The sequence below is a fragment of the Branchiostoma lanceolatum genome, chromosome 5 (assembly GCF_035083965.1).
Source record: "Branchiostoma lanceolatum isolate klBraLanc5 chromosome 5, klBraLanc5.hap2, whole genome shotgun sequence".
Lineage (NCBI taxonomy): Eukaryota > Metazoa > Chordata > Leptocardii > Amphioxiformes > Branchiostomatidae > Branchiostoma > Branchiostoma lanceolatum.
In genome coordinates this window covers 10181427-10202650 of record NC_089726.1, presented here as the reverse complement: position 1 = coordinate 10202650, position 21224 = coordinate 10181427, and the positions used below count along the sequence as shown (strand labels likewise).

General features: G+C 42.3%; 1 protein-coding gene across 7 annotated transcripts in view; it reads left to right on the top strand.

Moving 5' to 3' along the window:
- Positions 1-282: 282 nt before the first annotated feature.
- LOC136434982 (protein piccolo-like) overlaps positions 283-21224 on the top strand; it is a 75605-nt gene continuing 54663 nt past the window's right edge. For 4 of the 7 annotated variants that reach the window (XM_066428122.1, XM_066428125.1, XM_066428123.1 and 1 more), the window contains exons 1-2: positions 300-884; positions 1124-1358. In XM_066428122.1, coding sequence (XP_066284219.1) covers positions 607-884; positions 1124-1358 — 513 coding nt within the window. In that variant the 5' untranslated portion in view covers positions 300-606. Of the gene's footprint in view, positions 885-1123; positions 1359-21224 lie in introns of all 7 variants that reach the window. The other 3 variants (XM_066428126.1, XM_066428127.1, XM_066428124.1) reach the window with 3 other exon arrangements.

Here is a 21224-nt window from a genome sequence, read left to right as displayed (position 1 = left end):
ATGAAAATGGATTATTTCAGGCGGAGCTTTTTATTCTAACGGCCGCGGGAAGCCAAGAGACGAAATACGGTGATTTTTGAAATCCCTTTGTTACCGCCCGTTAATCCGGACAATCGTGGCGCCCATTCACGTCGGGTTTGTAAGAATTGATAAAAACATCCCGCATTCATATCGGCACGTGGCGCTCCCAGCAGGGCTCTAGTAACGCCGGGAAGATTACAGGGCGGCCTGCGCATGCGCGGGGAGACGTCATAACCTAGGGGATCGACCGCATAGTGAGTGAACCCTACAGCGCATACATTATCAATATAATGGACTGGTCGGTGTCAAGAACTCGCTCGCAGCCACCGGTGCCGGGGACCGGGGAAGCTGGGGTGGTGCACACCAGACGCTGATGGCGTTACACGCCGCCAGTAATCCCAGGATTTTCGGCACGGATCTCTCTCTCTCGCCGTCGCGTCTTACACGATGAGCTCGGAAAGCCCCGCGTCTCCGTTTGAGGGATCAAGTCTTCATGATAGCGTTATGCGTGCTGCCTCTCATCCCGTCATTCCATTACCACTGTTGTTGGGCGCTTAACGACCTGTCCGGGGTTTGGTGCAAAATATGTGGCTACGGAAAGCTCGGGACTACCTCATGGGGAGCGACACGGAGGACGAGGCGACAACACCCCCTCCCCAGCCTCCTAAAAGGGAGGTGACCACGCCTCAGAGCGGGGGGAAGGTGTCGCCTGGGTCCATGAAGGCGTTCCCCTTCCCTCCCACCCCCATAGCCGAGCCCCCGGAAGCGGACCTCAGCCACCTGACCGAGGAGGAGCGTGCACAGATAGAAGCAGTGTTAGCACGGGCTAAAGAACTACAAGACAAGGAAGAGCAACGAGTCCGGTCAGTAATCATTGCCCTCCCTTTCATGCCATACAGATTTACCTCTCCTCCGTGATCCCTACATAGACATAATTCGTTTACTTTTGCCAATAACAATCGGAAATATTTGATTTGGGAGTGCGTCGGTTATGTTAAGGCGCATGACCTGCAATAAAGGTGGATACTTAATGTAATATTTACTCACGACCGGAAGGCATAGATCATTAATCTACTTCAGTTGTTGTCGTCTTACTTTACAGAGAATTGGAAGAGGACTTTACAACGCTAGCGGAAACCGTGGTACAACAAGCGGCGACTAAAGCGCCCACCCCTGAAACAGCCAAGAAGTTGTGTCCCATATGCCATACCACCGAGCTGCCAGCAGTGTCCGGGTCGGAGAGAGGTGCTAGCGGCGCCGAGGGGAGAGTGTGCTATGATTGTGAACGTGTCGTCTGTGTAGCGTGCGGGTCTATGTCACCATCGTCTGTCAAAAAGGTATGTATCAGTCCGTCCTGTTTGTCAGCAGACTCCACACCTCATCTATGTACATGATAAGGGACGCATTACCATGTAAGTAGCGGTACCGGGTAGGCGTGAGTAGGTGTCCTTCATCCAGACTTATCGAGACAACTCCTAAGTGCATCCCTGTGCTGCCCCCTCCGTAATGGCCCCCGCTTCTGCCCCAACGCATGGATCAATATCGTGCCTCATGAAAAGCTGGAGCCGGTTAAAAAATTCATCTGCCGCAGCATGCGACCGCCGGTTCCAGTAGCGTTACTGCTGCAGGTAATACATCACACAGCCGATTAATACCTTGAAACACATCTGCGTTCATCCGTTCCCTGTCTGTTCTGCCGTTGTCGTTCTACTTTAACCAGAAATAGGTATGATCTGCAGCTACAGTACAGGTCAAAATAGTGCAAACACGTACCTCTTGCTACTACACAATATATTACACAACTACAGAAATATTGGAGGGGTAGATCCATTGAACTTGTGTAGAAAAAACACAATCCACAACTTGCGACAAATACAGTCAAAAGTGTTGAAAGCTGCAGCATTCTTGTCTGCGAGCTGCAGACGACAAGAATACCCATGATGCCTTTTCCAAAATGGAGGCGCGCACAGTAGCAGGTGCATCATTCAGCGCCAGAGTTTCGGAAGTTAAAAGGACATAATCTTCACCCTACGTCTTGGAACTAGGGTTGCTTTTTTGTAGCTTTAGATAAAATATTTAGATCATGCTTTTATCTTTTTTACTCTCAGAACAAAACCTTTGGCTACGATATCCTGACATCGACGTACATGAAAAATATATTTATCTTGTTTAAGAAAATGACATTTTTAATCGTTAGATAAGCTGTCCCAAATCCTGACTTCCATACAGCCAGGGTGATCTACACAAAGGGACCTTTTGTTTCCTAATGCCGTTGGCACCTCAGAACCTTTATCATATAAAACGATTCACACAGGGATCCGACGTTGCATCAAAGTACCTCATATATTCATCTTCCTGACAGCAAAGCCTGGCGGAATGCGAACGTTTTAATGAAAATATGATCTCGTGTTAGATTGCAACATTTGATACATCCTTATAAGAAACGCATCCTGGTGGAGCTGTATACATCATTCTGGGGGAATGTTTTTAATGGTTGGCGGTGCGAGAGGTGTTTATGTTGACGCACGTATCAAACTTCCGTCTGAACGTGGTTCAATAGTCAAACGTATCGTAGAGCTGCGTCCTACCGTGTGTTATCATCAGAGAGCTTGAAATGCGCATGTTTATCTGCCATGCTGCACAATCCTGGCGAAGTGTGGCTAGAGAGATACCAGTCCTGTTTTGACATTTACGCACCGAAAGTTGAAAAGCCTTTTACGGTGGCGCATTCATGTCCTATCAGCGGCACACGGACTGGGAAATACATGGCAGTCGGCATAACACACATTATAACATTTGGCCGTTAATTTGATTTATTTGATTGGCTGTAAAAAGAGTACAGCCGGGGCTGCCCAACTAACCGAAGGGTTAGCCCTGGTAACTGAACAATATACAAAATTTGGCAGTTAATCAACACAGCACGCGCAAATACCACAAAAGGACGTAGAATTTACCTAGCTTGAATGCAAATAGTGGAGAGCGAGTTTCATCCACGGATGCCATATGGTTAAAAGTTTCCAAACATTGTGGGGGTAAACGCGGGGGACCCTGAGGTCAAGTGACTGGGCAAACAGACCCCAGCGGTACGCGTATCGTTCAGTTTGGGCCAGATGGTCCCCGATATGGCCCAATTACTGTGTCATAGCTGGGGCATTTCACGTGACGCCCCAACGTTACATCATTCAATATCTATGACGTTGTCATGGAGATCCACAAATCGTTATCTTCATAACATAAACACGGACAGACCCCTACACAAACATCTCACCAGGTCCTTAATAAAGTAGATAGTATCACTGGAATAGATGTTATATACAGGACCTGTGATCCAGTGATGTAGATGTTTTTCAGACTTTTGTTGCTGTATTTCTGCTTGAATAGCCATGAGATGAGCAATCAGACAGTAGCTACTGTTTGTAAACATTGCACGTAGCACTGGAGAGGGGTTTCTGAATTCGACCACATGTTCTACTACATGTTTATTACATTCATAACCATAGCTACAGTTACACTCTAATGCATAGTCTGTTAATGACAGCGCCTGATTGCTGCATCAAAGGTGAAAGGTACCTTTCACAAATATACTATGATAAAGCAATCAAGCAACACAGTAGCCTTTAAAACGCAATAACGTTTACCTATCTCAGATACAACGTATAAAGCGGTACGTTTGAGAAACAGTCAGACACGACAGGCCTACACGTATGTTTAGCCCCTCTATTTGTTCGTATAGTGTACAAAGAGAAAGATTGCTCCACCAGCACGTATAATAGTGATATACAGAAGAGGTTGTATGGGTCAGGTCCTTAATCTAGTTACATAAATCACCGTTCGTTTCAGTGTGATTTTGAGGTCCATCAGGGTGGGTGGAGTACCAATCCGCCATGAAAGACAACAGCCCGTATCATGTACCGGACACAATAAGGTTATGCTCCACCCGTCAGTCGGAATTTGGATATTTGAAGGATGTGAAAAGGTGCAAGGATTAGGATATCAATAATAAATGACGTAACATCGTCTGTGGACGCCATTTTGCTGCTTTTACGGTAGCAGTGCGCACGCTATGGCATCGTCGCTAATGTAAACATGCACGCTTCAAAGAGAACTAATTCTTTGAAGTCAGACCGTGAACATTACTCCGAGCGAGAGCACACCAATATATCAAAGTCGTGCCACCACTGTCCCAGGCACAGGGGGAGCAATAAATATAGGATAAAGGGCAACTTCCGGTAGGCCTGTCATCAGTTATGACCCAGCACACCCCGCGCGCGCTGGGTCAAATGCCCCTTGGTCAACACGAACGATGCTTTCTAATTTCAGCAGGTTGAATAAATCGTACAGTACATCCAGACGCAATAAACATTAACAAAGAAGAAATTGAAGAATTATAACATTACAAGGCATTTTGAATTGTTAAAAAACTGTAACTTGTAAGCAAAGTGAGATGTTTGGATAACAGGTCTACGTCTGTGATACACAGAAGTGAGGCATAGTTCACTGCACACGTCAATGGCAAAACAATGTTTCATGACGATGATGTGTACGTTAACAGTGGAGATTAAAGTAAGCGAACATTTGTCATCGTTTTGAAATATTGAAGAGGTTGGGTCACGTCTGCGGGTGAAATGGTCCGAAACTGAACCGACCGTTTCTAATCTCGACTGCTTCCTGCCAGACTCATATGATGTTTGTCATTTGCCAGAGATATTGTAACGACGATGGAGAAATAAGTGCGCTGATGTACGGGTCCAGATGGCGGGGAGGAAATTGCATCGAGAATAGTCAACCAATCAGCCCGCGCAACTGAGAGGGTCTATCATTAAACCTGGTGGGAAATCTGTAATCCCTGTTAGGATTTCCTCCCGACGAATTACCTGTAGTCTGCATAGTCCTGATTAGAATATTCATGCATGGAATATCTAGCCGTCAGCTATGATCCTAATAACAGAATGCCTTCATAGTGTACACCGGGGGAGCCTTGATTTTATAGTAAGCATGGGGCTATACAAATTGTAGTTGAATGGCTAAAGGGAGATGGGTTAGGACCATGACTCTTTATTAATCATTAACGACCCATATCTAGAGTGAATACGAGCAATGCACCCACATCTACGGTCAGATTACTATAAGTTTACTAAGAAGTGCCCTAAACTTGAAGTTTGACCATTCAAAATGGCGGCCCTCGTTTACGCCGTCTATGGGGTCACCGGGTTAAACAAGGCAAACACAAAATCACAAATTGTGTTTATTTTCCGGTGTCTGTTGTGTTTTTTGTATTGATGTCAATTATGTTTGATATCTTGATGGGGGTTATGCCACTTTGGGGTTTACACCTGGGGCGATGATCACTGCTACAAGGACACGGGAGGTTAAAGGTCAAAGTAGAATGAGTCCATAATATAATGATATGGACTCGGACTCCCTCGTATATCGCAAAACTGGACACTTGTGCACATTGTGAATAATTTACTCACTCGACTGGTTTGATAAACTGGATTTATGATAAGTTGACCCTGTTCAAAATACTGATTAATAAGCATTCTAAAGGTTGGGTACTGAAGATTTTATTGCAAGGATTGCGTGACACGTCTGATTGCTGCACAATGAAATATTATGGCAGCCATAACGTCAACAGGCAGCACATAGCCATAGCTCCCCCAAATTGAATTACATTTACGATAATGCGATTTCCGCTGTTCCTAGCCGCCTTTTACTAGATTACCTGCACAAGGGAGGAGAAAGATCTGTCCGGAGTAGCGGATAATTCCTCTGGATTTATCATCCTTTCATCAACCTAATCATGTAGCAGCATATGGTCTCTGTAGACAATCTGCTTTTACGTGCAATTATCCTGTCCTAAAACTCTAACGAAATCTATAAGATATTTAATACATTTTCCATGAAAAATACATAGTCCTTTTATCACACCCTTTAAATGCAGCCACAGCTAGCTCTGACTACAAAAATAGACATCCATACTGTGGTGTGTTTGTACAATAACACCAATCAATTCTCTGGTGACCTCCCTGTGAAAAGCCCAGCTCTGACGGCCAGTGGTGATAAAATAGAGCCGACCTTGTATCGTACGTGGTAATCCTCGCTGCATGAAATGTGTATCCCCCGGATTCAGCTGGACATGTATGATGTGCTCATCACTAAGTGAAAATGACGTAAAACGTAAACCCTCGATTGCAGTTGTCACTGCAGGTATTACACCGTGGAGGAATATAAGTGCAAAATGTGCAAAAATCGTTTCCAGTGTCAAAGCAATGACGTTGGAAGAAAGGCGAAGAAAGCAGTCGACTGTAGAGTTCAATACTCCATTGTAAGAACTAATACTATGATATCAACGACATGGCTTGTATGCTTCTATGGAATGTTGCATAATCAGGGTAAAGAATGACTGGATATGCGTTAAAAAATGTAAAAAGAGCTTGATAATGTATGTTCTGTCTCGGAAATTTCAAGCAACGGGGTCCTCCTAGTAAGAGAAAAATGTCATTTCCACGGATCATCAGATTTCAAATATGAAACATATATAAACATCTGTCCCGATGATAAACTAAAGTGTCATGTAATTAGTCACTCATCATTACATATTTATAGATGTGTGGAGATTGTCTCGTGCCAGATTTTACTCACGTTTTTCTTCGGGTCTGTTTACACTACACTTTGTGTCTGGATCAACAAGGCTTACTTTTGTCAATAGACGTTTGAATCACTGTATCATGCTGTAGTGAATATTGACATCTACATTTTCGACACGCAACATCTAATGTCTTCACTTGAAAGTGCATCTGTGTTGGTAGCAGTCATTCTGAATCAAAGTTGAACTGCAATTGCCAACACAAAAATTGGACGTACCAAATTTTCGACTGATCAGCTCCAGTCCTTGTCAAGGAATCCTTAAAAAAGACCGGAGCTGATCAGTCCAATTTTTGTGTTGGCAATTCACATTTCAACTATGATTCAGAACATCTGATGTCCTTCTTAGCTGTTTGAATCTTACAATTACGCGTAGACATGGAATCACGCTTGATGCTGTTTCACAAATATCGGCTTATTTTCTATTCGGCCTTTTCTTTAGAGACACTACTGTGATCAAACACGCCAGTGGTCTCCGGTATTTTGAGTAGAACCTCTATTAACTGACTCTCCTCCTTTTCATTTCCAACCGGCCATATAGAAGCCCATTATCAAATGCAGAGCCTTCAATTTTAGACGCCTCTTTGAAGATAATTGACTCTTAGATATCTTCACTTTTTGCTCCGATAGGTAAGACAAAAGTCCCAGTGGTCGACGTGACCGGGAGGCTTTCACAACCGTCTTAGCATCATTCCGCCGGTGTATTGTTGAGTAATTGCTGTAAAATTGGAAGAAGATTTCTGCCGTTGTCCGAAGCAAAGCATCGTGGGCCACAAAGTCACGGAATTGCTTCACGGAACCAAGGCAAGAAAACTGATTTGAGTGACGCCCAACATGCGTCAATTCGTGTATGCCTGGTTGTAATGGTATATGAAGGATTGGACCGGGAGACTTAAGTTTCAGATCAATATGTAATCGGCGTCATTCGTCCATCAATGTCTAGACATGTCGCCCACTCTCCATATTACCGTACGTCATCGGCAGAAAGTCCGGCACTGGAGGTCTTTGCATACGTGTCCGACGTTTTTCTCGAAATATGAGATTGAAGGCTATCAGACAATTCTGTAACATCGACGCTTAGCTGAAGTTGTGTAAAGATTGGGTATCGTCTCATGGCGTACCTTGTTCGTGGGACCTTCATGTTAAGTTAACGTTTCAACAAAAATACTGAATAAACTACCTACTTTTTCCGCGTGCAATCACCCAAGTCATCGGAAAGCTATATGTATCGTTAACTAATGATAACCGTTGACCGGCAAAACAAATGATGAGAAAAACTCGTTGAAAATGCAATAATCCCCGTCTAATTTCAACCTTGAGATATAATTCACTATGGTCATGTCTTACCGAATAGTTTGTAAATTGTTTTATTGCAGGGAGTCGCAGGGCCAGGTAATGAGTCCTCAGTTCTGTTCCGCCTCGCCAGTATACCAAACATTACACTCTAGTCTGTTGCTATGCTAAACACGTCCTACAATCGGCACATCCCCAATACCCAGCACACTGCCTGCCCGTGTGGCTCAGTACGAGCAGAATTTATCACTGCACCACTTCCCCGATCCGTTCAGCTGTAACCTTCGGTAATTACGGCTGCTAAATTTTGCAGCAGGGTATTAGATTATTGAACTTGAACTGCTTCAGGAGTTCGACACGGACGTGACTGGTGCTAGGTTCATCATGTGGTCGCCTTTCAATTGCAGAGACTGGGACATCCGCCGTCTGCATACAATATGTTTTCACACTCTCATTATCAGAATTTGAAGGATATCTTTTTAGAAATACAGGTTGACATTCAAACCATATCACAATTCTTAAGTGCTTCGTTGCTTTTAATGCAATCGCGCAATCTTTTCACACAAATTGACAACGCACTGTTAAGAATACCATGTGCTGCCATGTGTATCAGTACGAATTACTGTCAAAGAAAGGTAGGCTTTTGAAATTTAGTCCAACGAGCTTCGGGGACCCACTTAATGATTAATGTACCTAGAATATCCAGTTGATTCAATTATGCCATGAAGGTCACGGAACCAGATTACGGCACGACATTTCAAGGGGTAAATCGGAAAGTCTACTCTACTTGTGATGAAGACCATGTGTGTCGGCAGTTGCCTCTAAGTTTTAGCATATTTTGTCCCGGTGGAGTAAGGGCACGGTCACTTAAGTCGAAAGACATCGTACGATTTTTATGCCTTTTAACTTTCAAGCAGGCCGTGACAGAAGCAACAACCAACAAGGATCTAAGACAGCATTTTCCCTGTCAAGACAGCTAAAAATTGCAGGACACATGTACGACTATCCCAATAATGCCCCCAGTTTGCGATCGTAGGATTTATGTGATCAGGCCCTAAACTTCCATTCAACTTCAAAGATAGCATATGTAGCTTTGACTATGCATAGCGTTTGTCTACTCTTGATAAACTACATTTGACGCAGCTCATACCCTTACGTGACCCAAGCCTCATCAAGTTCAAGTCGCAGTCTCAGATAAGTGAAGGGTACAATGTGTATCAGATGGAGACAGGGCGCCATGCAAGTCGTAGCCCCACCTCGTAACGGTTTTACGCACATGCATAGGGAAATTGCTTCCATCAGTTTTCCCATAGATAAGCTGGTGGGCGAGATTAGAATGAATTTCCCGGTTCACCTCCGTGTGACGGTGTGTCTCATGATCAGTTATTCATTTCAGATGATCACGCATGGACCCAGAGTTGTAAAAACGAAGTATTTGCTTTACCAAATTAAGCCTGTTAAGCGTCGTATGCAATGAAAGCAAATGGATTTGTTCACGGAAACTTATAAGATCTAATGTAGATCAAGATGTGTTCAAATCTTGAAAGTTTTTAACATCATTGCTGAACGTAAATGCATTCTAAAGGAATTCTAAAAGACCACGCTTTCTTTTATTGCATCAGCAAATACTTCAGTACCACGGACAGCGCCTAGGAGTAGCATAGGTTCTTGGGCGGCTCCTGATACCTCTCTTAGCCAACTACGATTATCTGGGGGAGATTGAAAGACGTAAAAAGCTGTAAGGCGATCACAGAAGAGGCCATATTCGACCTTCTGACGAATCTAATTTTCCGCAAGGTGAAGATTGGGAGAGAAAAGTTGAGGAGTCTGTTAGGACGGTGGTGGGCGGTGATTGACACCACAAAGCCGTGCAAAAGTATCGACCTTTTTTGGTAGAATTCTGTTCTACGCACAGTTTGCATTAAATCAAGTCAATGAAATTACGCCGAGGAGCCCCTCATTGTGCTGTGGTGACCCGTACCTACTTTAGATTCACGCCAACGTCAGCCCGCATGTGCAATGCATATCGACTTCCGCATATGACTTTCACCCTGGTTTACGATTGTTTCTCAAGGACGATAAAAGTGAGTTAGTGTTCATCTGGAGGGCAATAATTCACTCATGACCACCCTGACCATCCAATCATATCGATATTGTGACGTTTGTTCTCTTTAAAATCTCGTGATTACTACGAAATGATAAACAATGAAATTCCAGCTTGGGTCTCTCCTGGGGTTGGTGCCAGTGCGGGTGGTAAAGCTGATGTTCAGTAGGGCAGTCAATAGTTTAAGGACAGGGTGATCAACTTCATCCAATAATCCAGACAGATGAGGCAGGGTAATGCCTGGGCATTAGTCTAGGTGCGGAGGGCATCTGCCGTGCGGATATTTTGCCGTGCAAGTTGTAAAATCCGAGACGGGGGCTATAAACCATGTAGGAGTATGACTACCACGATTTATACCATAATGCCCAATGACTTTTGCAGTAAACTTTGAAAGTCAAAAGGTCTTAAAATGAACTACAAACTCTCTCTAATCAGTGGTATACGATTAACCAATGATCATGAAATACTGCTATATGCCTACTAGTAGATTGGAACGGTGTATATTACACATAGCTAATACATAACCATGCCGTATTGTAGCAACAAGGTAGTGCGTACGAAAACAGTGTACAATACGATGAATATACCCTAAAAATAGAATAGAGGATTTTACGTTACGACAAGGATTTTTCATATTCCACATCCACGTTTGCGATATTAAACTTCAGCACCGTGTTTTATCCCTACGAGTTGCTGAAAAGATAACAAAACTTTTTCATTTCAAAGAATAATGTGGAAGCTCGTTTGCAACTGTCGATAATGTAATTATAAGAAAACTTGTCTTCATCTGAGCGCTAATCATGGCTTTCCATTCATTCCAGTGATGTGGGTGTGGTGGCACACATTATTCTGAAGTCCTTTGTCGTTACTTGATTATCACGGTCCCTGGCGGTATAATAGAGACTGCTGCACTGCAATATGACCAGCCCACCTGCGTTTATAACGAAGCTCTTTGTTACTTCAAAGGATGTCCCGACATATGATTAACACGCTCCAAGAGCCCTTAAACTAGTAACACTGGTCTGGATCCGTCCTTATGATGCTGTATGAAAGGGATCTTTATTGATTTTCCTCTGATGAAGCTTATCGCCTGGCATGTCGTTATAGGATGAGAGAGATCTAAGATGAATTGCCCCTCTTTAAAAGTGTTTCGCAGTATATTAAGGTTGAACATTGCACGGTGTTATACATCATGGTCTACTAAATTATTGACATTAAAGCGGAAAAATCGATAGTAATAACACGTTGTCAACAAGACGCCCATATAAGCAAAACCTTATCATAAACCAATCAACGGCAGGTTTTTGACATAGTAAATCTATCATATGAGTTCATAAACCTACGTAACCAGAGATTTCAACATTGTTCACGGGGATATTCATCTGAAGTTGCTGTAGTGACAACTTAGTTTCGTGATGAATGAGTATGATCAACTTAATTTGTCCGCCTCTTAGTTTTGAGGTTCTTAGTTTAAATGTAATCAGGTCAGGCTGTAAGGATGCTAACAACTCCGTGCAGCAGATTACTCTCGCACAATCACCACTAATGTGGCTAAATCAGTTCAAACGAACAGTGATGGAACACTGACTCTCATTCATCTCAATCAAACGTTTGCCATCACATTCTATTCATGTCTCGATCTATTCATGAATTTCGTAATTGCTTGTTTTCATCAACAGAGTAGTGATATTAATTGCATATTCTGCATTAAACTTGTCATGATGATTATGTTTTGGAGAATATCGCCCACAGTTGAGTATTGTGAAGTGCTGAATGCGAAGCGCGAACTGGAATATTTTAGTAATTATTCTGCTTAATACGACAACGGTTAGTTACAGTAATGGCGCAAAGTAGCTACTTCGGATATATAGCTGTCGTTGCAAGCACATTACACATGTTTTGGATATCCAGATGAAAAGAGAGTCTATATAGCGTTAATCATAGTTTGCACTTGATAACGTTAAGAAATAGCTTACCGATGCCTAAATAGATCTAGAGTCTAACATTCGTGTCATGAGTAGATGTTTCCTCATTAATAGCGGGTTTGTTGTAGGATAGGACACCATAGGATGATTTATGGAGTGTAACAGATTTATTTTTCTCTGTAACATCTCTTTAACATTGTATCTTAACGTTCTAATATGTGTTTCATTGTGACTTTATTTAGGTCCCCGTTTCACTACACGGTGAATGCTACCGTACAGCGACCAAACTTGTATCTCTGTGACTCTTAGTTTCATAATTGGAATATGACGCAAGATGTAAAAGTATGATTTAAAAGACAACAAAATACACAAAACGTGAAATAATTCGTTCTCTATCTATGAAATCTGTTGAGCGTTATGTCCAATATTTGGTCGCTCATCGGCGTCTATAGCTAGTTGAAAGGGGGTGCGATGGATGTTTTTTCTCTGTTGCCCTGGCAACGTTTCAGTAGGCTGTTTGTCAAAAAGTTTCAAGGCGGCGTCAAATCACTCGGGGGCCGGTGTTCGTCATTGTATGACGTCGTGCGTGATGTTCTCTTTTAAAACAGATTTGCGATAACAGCCATGTCTATCATTTTGCCACATGAAGAGACGTAGATAAGGGAACCGAGGACATGTATATTCTGCTAAATCATATTAAGGATCTATACAATATTCAATATATCTGGCATTTGACGAGACAATACCTCGCTTATTTTAATTGAAAAGAACTTCCCCGTGGTATCACAGAGAAGCTGGGGATTTTCACTATCTTGTGGTGATATTGCCGGCTGTATTTTCTGTAATACCTGGGGGCATCTGAGGATGTCCTATTTGAGGATGTCCTATTTCCTATGTTTTCAAAGATGCGATGAGAATTTCACGTCTTCTTCGCCCACCTGCATCCGCCTTGTGCGATGGTAATTTGTACGGGTCGGTTGGCACAGCGCATGCCTAGTATCTGCTGAGGGCAATCGTGGATCATCCATAAGTTGTAAGTTTTTTTCCACAACGGAATGTTTCAGCACCTGACTTTGTATCATGGTTTAAGCGTTATTATTTTGTCGAACCATTTTAGTCAAAGGGGTAATCTTATTACTTGCTGTTTCAAGCCAGTCTCTCTCAATGATCAGATAGAATGTGAAACATCTTTACACAGGTTCTTCAATTATGCACGAAAAAGCGGGAATTTACAGACTTTGCGTGTTGGGTTCTATGATATTCAGGGCATGAGCTTGCATATCACTGTCACTCTAATCCTTTACAAGTATTATACCATTACCAACAGTGTTGAACTAACATTTTCACAACATAGATACCGCATATTACTGGACAAAATCGTGAGCGTGTCAACAAATATTTCGACAGAATTAAATGAACTTATATAATGGATGTTGAAAAGAAATATACATCAGTATCTACCTACATCGATGCATCTTCATGTGTGTGTACCGTCTACATCGCCATCGATGACGAGTTGCTAACATTAGCTTGAGTAAAGACATTAAGATGTAACGTATTTGCTTACTTTGTACCGTATGTCCTTCGGGATATGCATGAACTCTGATGTTTATAACATGAGGTATGCGTTGCTTGTTTAAGCTATTTCCTACCGGCATAGCGTCTCGCGCAGAATGATAAACAGCGCAGCAGCTGGTGTGTTACTATCCTGCGGCAGATGATGATCACCCGGTGCATTTATAACCGCCGGGGCACCTCAAATCCCCCGGACGACGATGACGATACGGTAGATAAAAGTGGGGTGTGTGGTACGGCTCAAAACACGACTTGTGGCGGTCTCAATTCATCAATGGACGTACAACTATCATATTCCACGATCTGACAGAATGTCACCTGAAGGGATGTAATATTCAGTCACACGGAGAGCATATTCATGAGTTCGACAGTGGTAATTGTATAGAGTGTGGGGTCGTTCTTTATCTTGTTTTTTGCAACATTATATTACGCCGTCTGAGATTCATAATGACTACAAGGGGGCTAGAAGTAGATACTTATAGATACTTATCTCAACAGGGCTTTATGAAAACGTCTGTTCAATCGTGCCCTTTGGCAACTTAGAGACTACATTGTAGTTGCATAATGAAAGTGTATTTGCAAGTTCTTGCCCGAGGGCTAATTGTAACAGGAAACAATGTATAGAAAAAGGATACAGATAGTGCATGTTATATTCAGGGGTATTTTAATCTAAATGTGGGGGGAGGGGTAAGTATTCAGTATGTATTGCCTAAATATGTCTTTCTCGGATATACATTATTTGGAGTTCATATTTTACACAATGCTAGAGTCACCTATTGATTCTAATGTCGACCCCTTTGCCCGAATACCCCTGGAAGCAACCCATTTACACACGAGAACCCAAAGACATTCATTAAAGAACACACGAAATCTTGAAGAACAAAGTAGGCCTGATTTGCATACTCCAACTGTTGTGCGGCATTTCATTAATCACTCTGTCGGGGTCGGAAGCATGGCGCGGGTAATAGTGATTTACTGTGTTTAATGTTGAAAAAGGATCGTCACCTGTGACCTGTGGAGCTACATCCTCAAGAAGTAAGTATACTAAACACACGTAGTAGGCACGATCAATATCCCCTTACGCATCGGAGTGATACATCAACCACAGGGCCGGTCAATACAGATCAAAGATTGACATCGCGTATGTGCCCATTAACAACTTTACAAAGGGAGTCTGTTGCTTGTTTCAGCTAAGGCCGATTGTACTTTGGTCTCATTACGAGCTGACTGACCCCATTGCTTTGCTCTGTCGAACTGTCAGCTTGCATGGCTACCGACCACTAGTAACACACTTGCGTATGAACCTCCGCGTCGTGTGAAAGACGCTTCGAGTCGTCTACCTTTCAGCCTCTCTGCGATCCTAAGACCTTAAAAACAGAATACATGTGCAGCTGTACAGGGCAGCTGTAACTTTTTTGCTAAGGCTCAGTATTCTATTTCTGTATCTATATAGCCGGTATAACCACCCTTCGGCGTAACACACCAGCTTCGCAGGCACTAGGTTGGTACTTGAAGGCATGACTATTTATTGTTCTTTTCTGAGCTGGTATTAGATACGTATATTAGATTGTAGATGTCATACCATTCCACGGGATACATTCACTGCGCAGTAGTGGACGTAAGGGCGTATTTTCACATATGGCGGTCTCAAGAATATCCTTGCAAGCACGCAGCGAAACACTTTAGGCCTTACCTAGATTCGATTGGAACAGTTCCGTCACTCAAGTATGTGTACTGATATAGCAATACCAGGGTCATTGAATTATGTTTTCTGTAGCTAGTTAATGGCTTCTATAACAGGCTCCCTACCCCATGAATGGCTATATTTAGTGCTGCCTTGTCGAGAGGCAAGTATTTGCATGAGTTAAGAGTGAAGATGCCGAACTGTTAGCTATCGCGACTGCAACATCGGGTGGAATATTGATGGTTATCGTGACGGCATTGTTCGGCCGTAATAGAGTTCATATCGCTTCCGAGGAGCCAGGACGTGTGATCCGAGGATCTGTCAATGTGATAGATGGTCTGGCCGTGTAGATAAATCGTGTACAGAATCAGAAGAGATAACAGGGAAACAGGATTGGGGTATGCGCACGCCTTTACAAAGAACTCCCAACATTATGGTCATTGCTGCAACTAACATGTTGCTGACAATGATGCCGAGATGACAAACGTTTTCATGACAAATGTTTATTGACAACACATTTAGTATTTCGGCTGTTTTATTGGTAAGCCCTCATCTGAAGGAATTGCTTTCAATGACGTATTTTTTAAAACTCAGAACGTTGATGCCCAAACAAAATCCACAAGTGCACACGATAAAGCCTTTACTGATGAACTAACGTTGAACGTCGCGCATCTTCTGGTGATTGACACCCAAGTAATCATCAAAGTCAGGGTTGTAGAAATCGTTCACTTACCAAAATGTCAGATTTTGGCACACAGCCTGTTCATGGCATTAGTGATGTATGCATGTCAAAGGGGTTATCGGCGGTCCTAACGACCACAACCAACCGCAAAATCAACGGAAATGAACTGAAACTCAGTCAATACCCTATCTTTCAATGTCACACAATATTCTTCATTACTGTGGTGTAAATTGACACTTTTTGTCATTCACAGAGCTATGACGGGTCACAAAAGTCATGTGATTGATTGTAGCTGTCTCGTTACTGATTCAATATCGCCCACATGGAAATGTTGAAATTTAGCACCAATAGAAAATGCTCTATCCGTAACGGTTATGACATTCGCTCACTTACTCCCATCCCGAGGGATCTTGTTATTACTATTGGGATTTTGGCTCCATACCGAGAAAACAAGAAATAAAAAATGCTGTCGTCAAAGCGCCTCTGAAGATCACACAGTTATAGACTTCGGTTAGAGTGAGAACCACTAATCACTTAAGTATTCTGTACTTTAATCTGACACTTATGCTCCAGTGTAGGATTTCGTCACACTGTGTAAGGGGATGTTACGCTTGTGAGGTCAATAGGATGGGTTTGTTAAGACTGTTAAGTTCCCAGTTCCAGACTTCAATTCGAAGTCATGTCTGGAATAAGCGCTGATATGTTTCATTATGACGGTTGTAGAAAAATGGAAGTGGAATATAGTATTCGTAAATCTTAAGTGTATGTATGTATAGAAATGTTTTCATATTGCATGCGTTTCCAGCGTTAATTATCTGGTCTGGTAGTACTATATTTCAAGTTCAGACTTTAATGAAAACCATCACTCTCTTGTAACGCTAGTGTTACAATTAGACAACACTACTGTAGGTGATATTGAAAGTTTTTGCCCGAGGGCTAATTGCAACATGAAAGTATAGAAAAAGGATACAGACCGTGCAAGTTAACAATAGTGACAGGGGGAACAAATGCCTATTCTAAAAACTGCTGCGGAATACAATCTAAGCATAAACACCTTCAGCGAAAGTTCCAAGTAGGGCAGAGGAATGGAATATGACGCGACGCTGCGACCTTTTAAGCGTCAGTTATCTGTCTGGGAAATACATTTTCGTTAAGATTGGTCTCGGAGGAACGTCTGCGGTGGCTTGCCAAGCACCTTTACGATGCCGCCAAGGAAACATCACAAGGGGGGCCAAAGCAAATCGATTAAAAGCCGGCCGCGGAAGGATTGTTATCGACAAAGAGGTGCGAATGTTCCATAGTCAAATGAAAGTGAGGGTTCCCTATGGCCAAAAGTACCACCTTTAATGGTAAATGCTGCCTTAACGTTACAATAGAACATTGGTTTCCAAAATTTTAACATCCACGATGCCACAAAAGGTTCAAATAAAAGCTTACAGGTATGTACCTTTAGCACTGATTGGCACTTAAAAGCATGGTGATTAAACTTTTAAAACAGTAACCTATTTCACGATGTACAGAGGGAAACCACATTCAAAACCAAACGTTACATATCGACAGAGGTTGTGTTCCCAGTGAGTTTTGACTAGCAGTCCGAACTTTACGACTTCATTCCAAAGGAGAGACCATCCATGCAGCAATGTTGGCTACTTAGTCATGTTGATTCGTTAATATGGATGACATCCGCTGGGAACCCCAAAATTGATGCTAGCGTGTGTAAAACGGTTAAGCAAAAAGAAGTTCCTTCATTTTGAAATCTAAGTGGTCAGGAAGGTTCAACAAATGACTTAACACACAGAGTATGGAATACCAAACAATAAATTCTTTATTTTTGTTCTTTTACATCTTCTTCTTTGACATTTTGACTTTGGAATTGACTTTGGTATAGTTCTATCTGTTTTCCGATAGTTCTTCGCAATTTGCGGCATATATTTGCCAATTTTGCAGCAACTTTGTACTATTTACAATATGGTCAAAAACTTATTTTTTTGGAAACGAACGAAAATTAATGCAGGCGTGGACGTTATCCATATGATCGAATCAACTTGGCCTAATTGTGTGATACCGGAACGGGCGATAACTTTGTGTCACTCGTCACTTCACAATCTCCGACGGGAATGCCGTGAATAGTAATAATAACCTTTACCTGAATGTTTGGCCGGAAGAGGATGTGAAGTGCACGACGCCCTGAAGCTCCTTTCAAGGCGGCGGCTCCAAATCAGTTTTCTTGACCGTGTATTAAAAAGGTAATGTCAACGGTTGTATGCAATCAGCGTTGTTAAATCCATTTTGGTTTCTTTTGTGTCCAGGTCCCGGGGGTGGTATTAGTTATATATGTAGACATGGAAATCTCCTCAACCATGAGCTAATGTTGCTAACATCACATTTTTCCACAAAAAAATGTGGTAAAGTAAAGGCAAAGCACTAAATCGAAATTGGATTCACGTAGCATCTTCTGGAGAAGAGTTTTCAGTGCTACATACACTTAAACATTGCTGGAGTGAGTGTCTTAGAATAGCATTTGTGAATTTTTTCAACAGTAACTGGTCGGGATTTGCAACAGTTACAATACACAGAAATTCGCATCGTCCTTCCAGATCTTGGAGAAAACAATTACGAGTATGCAATTCCATCAAAACTTACTTCGATTACTTAACGACCCAAGGAATCCTGCTGGTACCTACATAAGAAGGTAGGCGATTCTCGCAGGTTTAGCCGTCTAATAGAATTACAACATGGGGTAGAAGGGATTAGACGGCACTTACGCTGTTTCTATCGTCCCATCGTTAGCCGTTAAGTATCGATAAAACGATCAAAACGAACAAGACGCCGTTAAACGACTTCTTGAAATTACAGTTTTGGTCTAGTTTTCAGGAAGGGCAGGTGATTTGAGAAGCGTATGCGTATGGGGAGATTCTCATCTAGCAACAGAAACTCTTCCTCACTTAATCTAGTTTGATTAAATCCAAATTAACAAAATAACCCAATTGATCAAAATAAAGCTGTAGAAAGAATATACATTTCATACCACCCAAGCAATAGAGAAACAAAACTTCCAACAGATTTCGAACTGGCGTGCCTCTATTGCAACCGCAACAGCCTCAATACCCAATTCCTACTTCAACACGCGCCGATGAATAAAGTGGTGATGTATGTATCCACCGGCCCGCATGGCTCAACACGGAACGTGCGACCCTGGCGTACTAGTAATTCTTTTTGTCCCAATAACTGTGTTACAGAATACACTTGAGACGCAGGGAGACGGTAAAGTACTGCAAAGCCAGCTGGCACTTGACTATTCCTGTCCTGCCTCGCCTGCTTTATTGGCAGGAATGCAATCCCTGGCTTCATTCCCCGTAGAAACGAATGGGTGCACAAAAGACGTTATGATTGATGGCACGAAGCCCTTGATGCTCACCTAGGCAATTGTAGATAGTGGCCATTGAATCATCACCTCTCGGGGCATCCATCAGACCGCGCTGATTTGCCCGGAGGGTAGAAACAGGCCGTGCTGGCCGGGTGAGATGGCCCCAGGTTTCATCAGGACACGTTAGGAGGTAGTGGACCATGAACGGCTGCCACGTCTGCTCATCCTTCGCAATGAACGGCCAGAGCCGGCATCATCCACCAGTGCTGGATTCAAAATAAAAAACATGAAAATTTTTAGGAAGCCTCATTCATAACAATTTATCTTTTTTACTCGTGAAAGAAATTCCATACTATCGTGACGTGGAAGAAATTCATGCATTGATAAGCTTTGTACGTAACATGTAAAGAATATCGTGGACATCTATAAATTTGAATACGTCTACTATACTGTAAGTGCGTCCCTATGATCGAAAGCAATCAACACTATTAATGTCTTCCTTGATCTTATACGGTATTTTAATGGTCATTATATTGTATCAAAACCTCAAGGGAATGTATGAATTACCTGACCGTAAAGAATTTGAATACTGTCTGCGCCATAACGTCCACACCTGCTAAATCAATCGCACACTACAATGTTGCAACAAATGATAACGATACCGTTTGGAAGGAAAAGAAATAGCTTATACTTTGTTGATCAAAATGTATTCTGTTTGAATCAGGGAACACTCTGATCAGATCTGCAGAATGAAGGCCGCTCGTCATAGTGAGTGGCAATCAGATACTATTGTACTGGTTATTTTGACTATCCAGAAATACCCCCGAATATATTGAGACGTTGCTAATGCTGAATGGCCAAAGAGGACCCGGATGGTTGTTAGTAAGAGTCTCATTGGCGGCAACAATTAGCACTTAAGAGCTGTAGTATTTCAGAAATATTACATGGGCGTTATGTGAATTGTTGTTGGCAGCAATGAAAGAGCTTTGGTGTAATTTTGACATACGATATGTCACCGTCTTGAATATAAAGCTGTATATGGCCCAGTGTAGCGTATCGAAAATATATGCTTCTAGCCGCTGTGACAAGAAGAAGAAATATATGTTTCATATGGCCATATGCAAGCCACGCGAATCGGACTGCATCAAAACTCACATATGTATGACGTATCAGGCCTGAAACGAACTCTGTCCAAGGACTTCAAGATAAGGAGTATTACGAGTTCTTAGAAATCTTTAACTATGAAAGGCCCTGTGGGTGGTTCCGTAGACGCGGAAATTATCTTCTGTTTCTCCCCATGATGTAGAGTATTATTATCTTATCGCTCGTGTGCAAGTGTTCGCGCTCATTAGCGTCTCAGACAGACGTTTTATTGATATGAACTCTTTTTGATGTTTTAATGTAAATCTGTCCAGAAAATTGGCCAGTAAAGTTCCCTAAAGACAAGCAAAGATATCGATGCAACGCTATCGAACTTTTATGAGCGAAAATCCTTTTTGCTTATCATGTTTTAACAGCCGTTTCTAAGATAAGCTGTTAAACGATGTAAAACCATGCAGACTGTAGGTCTAAAGTAATTTTTGAAAATGGACCAGTAAAGTCCCTAGAGACAAGCAAAGATGCAAAGTCATCAACCTTTTATGAGCTAAAATCTTTTTCTGCTAATCATGTTTTAACAGCCGTTTCTAAGATAAGCTGTAAACGATGTAAAACCTTGAAGAATGTAGGAGCCCTGTAGGTCTACACTCAACGGTAATTTTTGGAAGTGGATTAAGTTGTGCCCAGACCCGGAACGTTTTCTCGATCGCCAGCGACATTGATGAAAAGGTTTTTAAATTGTTCAGCACTTTCAGCATACCTCCGGGGGCACTGCAACATCCGAGTACGACTTTCACTCCAATTGATAGATTAGTTCATTTACCTTAATG